The 12,611-nt window shown below is 40.2% G+C and overlaps 1 protein-coding gene across 2 annotated transcripts in view; it reads left to right on the top strand.

The window, feature by feature from the left end:
• Positions 1 to 12,611, top strand: part of tle5 (TLE family member 5, transcriptional modulator) — a 102,452-nt gene that overhangs the window by 47,407 nt on the left and 42,434 nt on the right. For both annotated transcript variants that reach the window (XM_057840499.1, XM_057840498.1), the window contains exon 3: positions 6,812 to 6,875. In XM_057840499.1, the coding sequence (XP_057696482.1) occupies positions 6,812 to 6,875 (64 nt within the window). The remainder of the gene's footprint in view (positions 1 to 6,811; positions 6,876 to 12,611) is intronic.

The raw sequence follows: 12,611 nt of genomic DNA on the forward strand, positions 1-12,611 counted from the left end.
TTTTTGATTGAAAATTTTACAAATTTTATTAAAACGAAAACATTAAGAGGGGTTTTAATATAAAATTTCTCTAACTTGTACTAACATTTTTCTTTTAAGAACTACAAGTCTTTCTATCCATGGATCGCTGTAACAGAATGTTAATAATGTTAATGCCATCTTGTTGATTTATTGTTATAATAAATAAATAGTCCTTATGTACCGTATGTTGAATGTATATATCCATCCATCTTGTCTTATCTTTCCATTCCAACAATAATTTACAGAAAAATATGGCATATTTTATAGATGGTTTGAATTGCGATTAATTACGATTAATTAATTTTTAAGCTGTAATTAACTCGATTAAAAATTTTAATCGTTTGACAGCCCTAGAAAATAGTCCTCCCTTCCTCCCTCTGTCACGTCAACCACATGGTGCGTTCAGGTACAGCAAAAAATGTCCGCCACATTAGAACCCGATGCATTACATTATTACGGGAATTATTATTATTATTATATTATTATTCCGATTTGTATTTTTAATTTATTTGTTTTGCTATGTGTAATTGTCATTTGTAATAGTACCAGCAGTATTTATTAAGGATTTAGTGTAGGTTTTTGGGCTGTGGAACAAATTAATGGAATTATAATGTATTCCTATGGGAAAATCCTGCTCGACATACGACCATTTCGATTTACAAACAAGGTCCTGGAACAAATTAACTTCGTATGTAGAGGTACCACTGTAAATGCAAACATGAAATTTTTCGTCTTCTCGGAGAGTCACCATGTAAACGGCCCCTGTATCCCACCAACTGTCGTTATGTGCCCAATTTACTATTTTTGGATGTTACGTAGTTAATTCCTCCCGTGCATGTTAACCCGTCTTTGAAATCATGCTACCTACACTTCACTAAACTCCCCATTAAGTTGAAAGAAGCCTCCCCCAGAGTGAACGCTAACTGATGTGTTTTGAGATTTCTGAAAGGTGAGACATCACAGGGTTTTTCTCTTTTGGCTGGTTGACTTCCTTCCTGGTTTTTTTCCTGTGTACTTTAGCGCCTACTGTAGCTATGACAGATGAAAGCCTGGCATATTTCGAGCACGATGTTGATCTCTTCATTTTATTTGTAGAGCATTGCTACGTGGCAATAACATCTTGATGTTTTTGTTTTTTCACTTTGGCCTGTTTTTTTTGTTTTTGTTTGTTTGTTTCCCTCAATGGAGTGCAGCGTTTAACCTCCTTTAAGGAGCAAAATCGCAGTTGAAAAAGGTTTTTTTTTTGTGTGTGCCTGTTGACTCAGTGCTTGGGCTTAAAATGGGGGAGTCACAGGAGGCTTTGTGCGGATCTTACCGTATGTTGTGGCAGCCTTTAAAAGGCAAATGTACAACAGGCGTTCCCCTGGGTATAATAGCAACCATTGTATCTGTCGCCTTCTTCTTCCTCCTCCTCCTCTTAATTCCTCTTTGCCTCAGTCCCATGCATAAATAGATCAGGGAATACATCAATCAAAATAAAGATGACAGGACGAGCGATTTAGCAACGGAAGAATCGGCCATAAAACTCCATCAAAGTGTCTTTGGAGAGCAGCGGTGCATGCCCGCCGGCTGATGAGAGCCAATCGCAAGAGGTGCATAGCCAATCCCAGGTAGAATGTCGGTGAAGGGATGGGGGAGGTTTGTTGTCATGACAACATAACACACAACCCACAAATGCAAACATGGAAAGCAGGAAGGCGATGTGATGCTCTTCAGTGGAAACATGACATGCAAATTTGTTTTAACTGCCTGTGATGCAAATTTGCCAAAGCAAGTTGTCTTGTGATCACAGTGTTAAAGAATACGTGAAGCAGCATGAGGTTTTCAGAAAGTTTTTATTTCTACGCTTTGCTGTCAACGACTGTCAACAATAAGCATGTGTCAGAATGAGATTCTTAAACCAAAATATCACGGTATTACAGCTTTAAAATGTGTTACTTTGAGATACAGTGGGGCAAATAAGTATTTAGTCAACCACTCATTGTGCAAGTTCTCCCACTTGAAAATATTAGAGAGGCCTGTAATTGTCAACATGGGTAAACCTCAACCACGAGAGACAGAATATGGAGGAAAAAAAACAGAAGATCACATTGTTTGATTTTTAAAGAATTTGTTTGCAAATCATGGTGGAAAATAAGTATTTGGTCAATACTAAAAGTTCATCTTAATACTTTGTTATGTACCCTTTGTTGGCAATAACTGAGGCCAAACGTTTTCTGTAACTCTTCTCAAGCTTTTCACACACTGTTGCTGGTATTTTGGCCCATTCCTCCATGCAGATCTCCTCTACAGCAGTGATGTTTTGGGGCTGTCGTTGGGCAACACGGACTTTCAACTCCCTCCACAGATTTTCTATGGGGTTGAGATCTGGAGACTGGCTAGGCCACTCCAGGACCTTAAAATGCTTCGTACGAAGCCACTCCTTTTTTGCTCTGGCTGTGTGTTTGGGATCATTGTCATGCTGAAAGACCCAGCCACATCTCATCTTCAATGCCCTTGCTGATGGAAGGAGATTTTCACTCAAAATTTCTCGATACATGGCCCAATTCATTCTTTCCTTTACACAGATCAGTCGTCCTGGTCTCTTTGCAGAAAAACAGCCCCAAAGCATGATGTTTCCACCCCCATGCTTCACAGTGGGTATGGTGTTCTTCGGATGCAATTCAGTATTCTTTCTCCAAACACAAGAACCTGTGTTTCTGTCAAAACGTTCTATTTTGGTTTCATCTGACCATAACACCATTCTCCCAGTCCTCTTCTGGATCATCCAAATGCTCTCTGGCGAACCGCAGACGGGCCTGGAAGTGTACTGGTTACAGCAGGGGGACACGTCTGGCAGTGCAGGATTTGAGTCCCTGGCGGCGCATTGTGTTACTGATATTAGCCTTTGTTACTGTGTTCCCAGCTCTCTTTAAGTCATTCACTAGGTCCCCCCATGTGGTTCTGGGATTTTTGCTCACCGTTCTTGTTATCATTTTGACGCCACGGGGTGAGATCTTGCATGGAGCCCCAGATCGAGGGAGATTATCAGTGGTCTTGTATTTCTTCCATTTTCTACTAATTGCTCCCACAGTTGATTTCTTTACACCAAGCGTTTTACCTATTGCAGATTCATTCTTCCCAGCCTGGTGCGGGTCTACAATTTTGTCTCTGGTGTCCTTCGACAGCTCTTTGGTCTTGGCAATAGGGGAGTTTTGGAGTGTGACTGACTGATGTTGTGGACAGGTGTCTTGTATACCGATAATGAGTTAAAACAGGTGCCATTAATACAGATAACGAGTGGAGCCTTGTTAGACTTCGTTAGAAGAAGTTAGACCTTTTTGACAGCCATCATTCTTACATGTTTGTAGGTGACCAAATACTTATTTTCCACTCTAATTTGGAAAAAAAAATCCTTAAAAAAACAAACAATGTGATTTTCTGTTTTTTTCCCCACATTCTGTCTCTCATGGTTGAGGTTTACCCATGTTGACAATTACAGGCCTCTCTAATCTTTGCAAGTAGGAGAACTTGCACAATTGGTGGTTGGCTAAATTTTTATTTGCCCCCTGTATCTGCGTTAAAAAAAAAAAATTCTATTGAACGGGATTTTTATTTTTCACAACATATTGGCAAATTTGTACATAAGTATCATAAATTTAAAAATATTCTAAATAAAATTAAAATAAATGCAGTCCTTTATGTGAGCCTAAACCCACAGCCACAGCTCAACATTATTATAATCAGAACAAAAATGATTTTTTTCCATAAAAAGCCAGTTTACATTATACACACACACTTTCTCAAGAGAGACTGTTGCCAGAGAGAAAAAAAACCACCAAGTATTTTGCCACCGCTAGACACACTAAACATGCTGGAGTTAACTCTCGTATCTGGTGGGAAACGTTCATGACAGTGTTTACTAGAGGTGGGAATCTTTGGGCACCTAACGATTCAATTACGATAAAGATTCAGAGGCTCTGATTCGATTATACATCGATTATTGATTTTACCCCCACGCCCCCCGCTCTATTAATGCATTGTACATTAGTTCCAAAATTGTTCAAAAATCCTCTTTGGCTAAACCAGTACTTCTCAAATAGTGGGGCGGGCCCCCAGGGGGGCGCAGAGCGATGCTGGGGGTGGCGCATGTGACCTTGGGGAACATACTTTTTTACCGTACTAGAATAAAGTGTAATGTGCATAGAATAAGGTGTAATTGCACATCCACTCAGTGGGTCGCAGTGCCGCTCTCACTTTCAGCGTGTGCGCAATATTTTTGAACCAAGCAAGAGCACACAGCAAAGAGCACTGGAGATATGAATAGCTAAGACAAGGAAATATGACCAAGCTTATGTAGCATTTGGCGTTGACTTTTAGTACAGTGGAAGAAGAGGAAAGGCCAGTCTGTTTACTTTGTGTATAAATGTAAAAAAAAAAAAAAAAATCAGCGAAAACGTGCCCAATATTGCCAACAATCCTCTTGCTTTGTCAGTGTCACATCAGTAAACCAGCGAGCACTGTCAGCATCATATAAGGTGGCATACCAAGTTGCTCAGTGCAAAATAACCCCACACCATAGGAAAGGAGCTGGATACTGTCTGCAGCAAAAATGAAAACTGTCCCTCTGTCCAATGACATTGTCGTTTTTGTTTGATTAATTTTTGTTTTTTTCAGTCTAATTATTTGGCATATTGTCCTCGTAAGTTCATGTTGCTATTCGATTTGAATTTATTATTTATTGATTTTATTACATTTTATTTTTCAGTCTCAAACGGTCAAAAAATGCATCGAGTGTATTTTTACAGTATAGATGTTTTTTTTTTTTTCGTTTTTTTTTTATTTTTTTTTTTACACTTTTGTAAGTTGATCTACATTACTTTTTTCTTTAATCTTAAAAAAATAACACAATGTTATGCAGAGGTGCACCTAAAAGAATAACAATTTTATGTACAAATGATACTACAGTATATTTACAGTGGCAGCAAAGAGTTGGGGGGCACGGAACGTTTACGTCTTCCTGTGGGGGGGTGGGGGGGGGGGGGCATAACAGAAAATAATTGAGAAGCACTGGGCTAAACCAAACTAACATTTCACTATCAAGTTAACAGTTAAAAACAGTAAATCAGTTTTTGCAGTTATTCTGCAATTAACTCATTTGCTCCCAGAAACGTATACATACGTCTTTTGCGTTTTTTTTTTTTTCTTTTAACAAGAAGAATATATGGCTATCTGAGAAACAAAAAAACAAGGCTCCAAACCCATTTCAAAGCAATAAAACTGGCCACTGGAGGGCAGTAGCGCATTTTGTAAAGACCCAGCACGGTCGGAGCGCTGACGACCGAACAAAACAACCGAGAGGACGCCTGGAATGCCAGGCACTGGACGACGGAGCAAAACGACTGACACCACCGTGCAGCGGGGTCGCCAAGTAGACCCCAGAGAGATTAAAAAATAATCCATTTTTGCGAGACAGACAACGATGAGGGAAAAGTTGACACAGCGACAAAGCATCATCTCTCAGTAGTCATGCGTAAACAAATTAATACTTTGCTATCAAAAGCTCTATTTGTCTTGTTCATTATGATATTTTGTAAAAGGAAAACATTATTCAGATGTTTGGGATGTAACTAATGCAAAAAATAGCTGTGTTAAAGTCAAAGTTATGTTTGAAATGTATGCGTTTACATGTAAACTCATTTTCTCCGTTTTTTCATCAGAAATTGGAAAATTGCTCAAACTAAGCTATTTTCTAATGCTGATTTCTAAAGAATGGAAAAAGATATGAACTTACTTTTTTATGCTGAAAGAAGAGAGTCTAATCTTTCTTTTGGTGGGTTCCATGCTTATATAGCAACAGAATTTTCTGTGGGCTTTGCAAAATCAGTCAAAATCCAGAAAAACGGCCGGGAGTGAATGAGTTAATTAATCAGCCCGATTCAAAAAAATGAAAAATCGGGCTCGAAGGATCGATAGATACTGGCCCATGCTACATTTCTACCAAGTTTCAAGACGTTATGTTTACGAATGACAGGAGTAGGACCTCAAAGTAAATGTCCACAAGAACAACTACCTGAATGGCGACTTGACAGCCTGTAATTAAAAAATGAGGGGGTTTAAAGGTGGACTGGAGGCTAAACATGATAAAAACAAGATAAAGAAAGTGAAGTGGAGCTAACTTTGCGGCTTGTATCATAATTATAAAAAGAGATTCTGTACATGGGTGTCACAAGACAGCATTAGCTATGTGTGACATTGTGACACAGCGTGTGTTGACTGTCATGCAGCTTTCATTCCCGCAGACAGCATCAATGTACACAGTGCATCGAGCAGGTTGTAGCTCTATCTGCCATGTGCCTGTGCATATCTTTACACCATCCCAGCCTTATCCGTCCTCGCGTGGGATCACGCCTTGTCAAACTGGCGTGTCGGCACCGGCTCCTTCAATCAAACGCACGCAGGGTGATTTTTCTTCCACCTTCCCCCCTCTTCTCCTGTCGTGTTCATTTTACCATCTGGCTGACTTGTTGACGTGTCCTCTTTTTTGTCCCATCGCCTCGCGTGTCATCAGCGCTGACGTGATTACGGCTAATGGCCTGTGCTATATTTAGATTTGCCTGCTTTCTGGTGTAGAACGTGAGCATTTTAGCGTGGTTGTTTTCCCACTGGATGCCGCTTATGAGCAGTAAGGTCAGGAGGAGGACAGTAATGATGGCTAAGATGGCCGACAAGGGAGGACGTTCTAATGAAAATGAAGGTGATGAGGACTGAAGTGACCACTGCTGACTCTGCTCGTCCCTTTTCTCCGCAGCCTGAAGCTTGAGTGTGACAAGCTGGCCAGTGAGAAGTCAGAGATGCAGCGTCATTACATCATGGTGAGTAAAGCCAACCTTTATTTATTTTGCTTCAGACACACAGCATGGGGCTTGTTGCTCTTTTTTTCCCAAGACAGTGTAAGTAAGGGTAAACAATCTTATGTTCATTGTTATAAGAGGTTGATGTTTTGTCCAAGTTTGTGAAAGTTTTCCGTACCAAACCCTTTATTTTTGAAGGACCATACAGTGCTGGCCAAAAGTATTGGCACCCCTGCAATTCTGTCAGATAACGCTCAGTTTCTCCCAGAAATTGATTGCAATTACAAATGCTTTTGTAGTAATATCTTCATTTATTTTGCTTGCAATGGAAAAGCACAAAAGAGAATGGGGGGAAAAAATTAAATCATTATTATTTTACACAAAACTCCAAAAATGGGCCGGACAAAAGTATATGATGCTTCTCTAGTTTGTGTAATTAACAGCACCTTTTACTTACCTGTGGCACATAACAGGTTGTGGCAATAACTAAATCACACTTGCAGTCAGTTAAAATGGATTAAAGTTGACTCAACCTCTGTCCTGTGACCTTGTGTGTACCACATTGACCATGGAGAAAAGAAAGAAGACCAAAGAACTGTCTGAGGACTTGAGAAGCATAATTGTGAGGAAGCAGGAGCAATCTCAAGGCGACAAGTCCATCTCCAAAGACCTGGATGTTCCTATGTACATTGTGTGCAGTGTCATCAATAAGTGTAAAGCCCTTGGCACTGTGGCTAACCTCCCTAGATGTGGACGGAAAAGAAAAATTGACGAGAGATTTCAACGAAAGATTGTGTGGATGGTGGTTTAGAACCTCGACTAACATCCAAACAAGTTCAAGCTGTCCTGCAGTCCGAGGGTACAACAGTGTCAACTTGTATTATCCATCGGCGTCTGAATGAAAAGGGACTCTATGGTAGGATACCCAGGAAGACCCCACTTCTGACCCAGAGACATAAAAATGGCTGGAGTTTGCCAAAACTTACCTGAGAAAGCCAAAAACGTTTTGGAAGAATGTTCTCTGGTCAGATGGGACAAAAGTAGAGCTTTTTTGGAAAAGGCATCAACATAGAGTTTACAGGGAAATAAAAAAAAAACGAGGCCTTCAAAGAAAAGAACACAGTCCCCAAAGTCAAAAATGGTGGACGTTCCCTGATGTTTTGGAGTTGCTTTGCTGCCTCTGGCACTGGACTGCTTGACCGTGTGCATGGCATTATGCAGTCTGAAGACTACCAACAATTTTTGCAGCATAATGTTGGGCCCAGTGTGAGAAAGCTGGGTCTCTTGGTGCAACCAAGTATTAGGCTGAGGGTGCCAATACTTTTGTCCGGCCCATTTTGGGAGTTTTGTGCAAAATGATGATGATTTAAAAAAAAAAAAATACTGGAAGCAATATAAATAAAGATATTGCTACCAAAGCATTTGTAAGTGCAATTATTTTCTGGGCGAAATTGTGCATTTTGAGCCAATACTTTCGGCCAGCACTGTAGCCATAGTCATTCATTCTATGAATTTTGTTCTCCTTTCTAATGATTGTGAGACAAGCATTTTACGACTTACCGTGACACGTACTCTTTTCATACTATACATTTACACAAATCCCTTTCATACATACCTGAACCCCGGTTAATTCCGGAATTTAAACAGGTCGCCCCGATGTGTGAAAGCAATTTCCCGGGTCGACTGACACGGAGATGACGCGGACATTAACCGGGTCGTGACCCGGGACATGGCATTTGTGAAAGCAGCAGTTGAATTCCAGGGTCACAGCGCGAAGTAATGACGTAAATATCATGGCGGGCATATCGTCATTTCCTCTTTCGTCGCAATAAGACGAAAAGCGGTAAACAAACATCGCAATTATCAACATGGCGAACTGGAAACGGCAAAATTAAACTGGAAAGTGGAAACATAACGTAATTAAATTGCTACTGGATCGTAGATGGAAATGTGTAGTTTATTTTGTTGCCGATGCTGACCAAAAATGACGTAATGTCCGGGTTATAAAATCGCGCCAGCCGCCCTCACTGCACAGAAAGCGTCAAATCGCCAACATTGGATGAATCAGAAACCGCTTTCAGACATACAACCCGGGTTACTCATCGGACACCTCCCCATGTCTGAAAGCCAAGACATGCATAAATCCTGCGTCACCTTACAAGGGAATTTACCAGGATATAAGGCTGAAAGGGACTATACTCTGTTCAAGTGTGAAGCGTGTCAGCTTGTCTGACTTAAACCTAATTAGCATTTCTCTCCCTCATAATCCACATGACTAGCCAGAATTGAATTTCTCATCTTGATCTCCTAGTTAAAAGCTACGCTGATTGATGTTATTTAGAGTTCTGTTAGTCAGTCCATTTGTTTACATTTGTTTTTTTTCTTTCAATTCTGTAAAAAGAAAAAAGGAAAACAAGTCTATTTCAATTTTTTCCATACATGCGTGTCATCAAAAACGTTTTCCGATACACAATTGGTCATTGAAAAACAGAAAAAGAACCTTTATGATGTTCCATCATGAGTTCCTTTAACACAAGTTGGGAAATAAAAGCAAGCCATAAAAGCACGACCTATAAAACTTCTTTCTACTGCTTCTTATTTTGTGGCTGCAGCTGGTTCTTTTCTAAAATTAGATGACAAAATGAAGCCCAAAAGGTGTACCGACCAATAACCAAAACCACACCTACAGTCCCTGACAAAAGTTTTGTCGCTTATCCATTTTGTAGAAACAATTGCTAATAACCTGACTTTTAATTATTCAATTGGCTTGCATGCCTCCCAGAGTTCATCAACCTTCTTGGGTTTTGTCTTCCATGCTTCCTCTTTCATCCTACCCTAGATATGGTCAATGATGTTCATGTCTGGTGATTTGGCTGGCCAGTCCTGGAGGATCTTGGATCTTTTTCCACTGCAGCAGAGCTCCACGAGACCTGGTCACCTGTAGTCCCTGTGTCAACCAGAATTCTGTCTAGAAATGGCCTCCATGGTCGAATTAGTGCCCAGAAACCAGCATTAAATAAAAGACAATTAAAAAAACGTGTGGCACACAGCCTGTCAAAAGGATGGACGCTGGAAAAGTGGCAAAAGGTGGATTTTTCAGATGAATCTTCCATTGAATTACACCACAGTCACCGCAAATATTGCAGGAGACCTACTGGAGCCCGCGTGGATCCGAGATTCACTCAGAAAACAGTGAAGTTTGGTGGTGGCAAAATCATGGTCTGGGCTTACATCCAGTATGGGGGTGTGCGAGAGATCTGCAGGGTGGAAGGCAACATAAATACTCTGAAATATCAACAAATCTTAGCTTCCTCTTACATTCCTAACCGTAAAAAGGGACAAATTCTGTAGCAGGATGGTGCTCCATCGCATACTTCAATCAAGATGCTCCAGGGCTGGCCAGCCCAGTCACCAGACATGAACATCATTGAGCATGTCTGGGGTAGGATAAAAGTGGAAGCATGGAAGACGAAACCCAAGAATGTTGATGAACTCTGGGAGGCATACAAGACTGCTTTCTTTGATGTTCCTGATGACTTCATCAATAAATTGTATGAATCCTTTCCGAACCGTATGGATGCAGTCTTTCAAGCCCATGGAAGTCATACAAAATATTAAATTTGGATCTCACAGCACCACTACTTAATTCGCTTATGTTATGTAACATATTTTTGTATTTGAAGTACATTTTTTGTTCAATTTTCACACTACTTTCTATCGACAACAAAACTTTTGTCTTGGCAAAATTTGACCTTTATGTCTTTATTAAATGATAAATCTTTTTTCAGTGAAACAAATATATTTTTGTACATTCAACATCATTTGGGAGGGTCTTAGCTTTCATATGAGCCATTTCTGAAACCAATTAAATAATTAAAAGTCAGGTTATTAGCAGTTGTTTCTACAAAATGGATAAGCGACAAGACTTTTGTCAGGGACTGTATTTGTATGAAACATACTCCAAGGCCATCCATATATGAGTACAACATCCATCAACCACTAGCATCGTGACCGGTCAAATTATGTTGTCACACATTATGTATGATGCGTCCCACCCCAAGACTGGCAATTTAGAGTGTGAGTTGAACCACAACCTCGCTAAAATAGTGCAGTGTTTATCCAGTTTGAGCATGTGTTTTGCCAGTCTAATAATCAGTTGATCCAACGAGCTAATCGCCCAATCCCCCCAAAAACAAGACCTCAGTTGAAATGGAGCACACGATAATCCTTTAAATGCTCACAGCCCTTTGTCTCCTCTGTGTTCCCCTAAACAACCCCCACCGCCCTTTTTGCCTCCCCACATACATGTCCACACACAAACACACACACTCCACCTCAGGGGCTAATCTCATTGTTGCTTGCAATGTAGCCCTGTGATGTTTTGCCTCTAATTGATCCTCTGACTGGCTTTAATCTCATCTAATCTGTGCCGCCAAACAGCTCCCTCCACCATGAGACACACAAACACAAACACACTTAGCGGCCTCCCCTGTCTGCACGCACTGAGCTGTACACACACACATATATTCAGTCAGACGCAAAATTATGTAAACACGAGTTATTTAGAAAAAGGTCACGTTGTTTTTTTTCGCCCAAAGCCAATGTGACACGTTAATATCACGTGTCTGCCCAAATTTAATATGACCCCATTTTGCAACTTGCACTGTGATAGCTTGCAAAGCGCTTATCACAATGTATTTGCTTGCTTTAAGACACTTTACACCACAAAACTGCTGTTTACCAACCAAAAGTTGATTATTTTAGTAGTCTATTATTCTATCAACTAGTTAGTTCGAATAATCGAGTAATCGGATTGGGAACATTTAATGTGTCGCAGAATAAATTTTAGGAGGCTTTGCTAAGATTGCGCTTTCAAAAGAGCATTAAACACAAAATAAGATTCCCAAGTGTTTCTTCAAACTATGCAGAATTGCACTTTCATTTAAAAATACATTAAAATACTCGAGCTTAGCCTCAAACGGTATAAAAAAAATAAATAAATAAGGATCTAAGTACAACAAGAGAACAATAGGCCAACTTGAATAGCAAAAGTCGGCTAGCTTAAACCAGGGGTCCGCAACATTTTTTGCACCACGGACCGGTGTGATTTGGGTCTTTTTTCACGGACCGGTGTTCTGTCAAATTTTGCACCCTTATAAAATTTTGCTCCCAAAGCTTTTGTGCCGTTGAAAAAAGCCCTCTTTTATATTCAGTTGGACTCTCAATGTTATCCAACGGTGCTAAAAAACTATTTACATCATAAACATACATGTGCAACACGAAAATGGCGTAAATTAATGCTTAACGACAGAGCTGAATGCAGTTGTGTGCAGCTAACATGGGAAACGTAAGTTAATATTCCTTTCTTTAAAGAAAGTTTGTGTGTACTTTGGAATCGCTGCATTCGCGGTCATTTTTAACGTTGCGCGAATGGCAAATTTGTCAGAACACCGGCAATGTGCGGCAGAAAAATACAGCAAATATAAAATAACATTTGTTTTTAACCCCGACGTGTTAAGTGCAGGGAAAATACAACTCACTCGCTGAATCAGTGGGAGGCCTGAACTTGTTTCGTTGCGACGAGATGGTCCCGAGATGGAAGAGTGAGAGAAGCCCGCTTCACAAAGATACAATGTTGGGTATTGTAGCACAGTTTTCAGTGATCTCCTAGCGATGTCAGGATATTCCGAAATGACTTTAATCCAGAACCTTGGTAGAGTTATTGTCTCAAATGTACGTTTTAGGTCGCTGTGATTT

This window comes from Corythoichthys intestinalis, chromosome 7, assembly GCF_030265065.1.
Source record: "Corythoichthys intestinalis isolate RoL2023-P3 chromosome 7, ASM3026506v1, whole genome shotgun sequence".
Lineage (NCBI taxonomy): Eukaryota > Metazoa > Chordata > Actinopteri > Syngnathiformes > Syngnathidae > Corythoichthys > Corythoichthys intestinalis.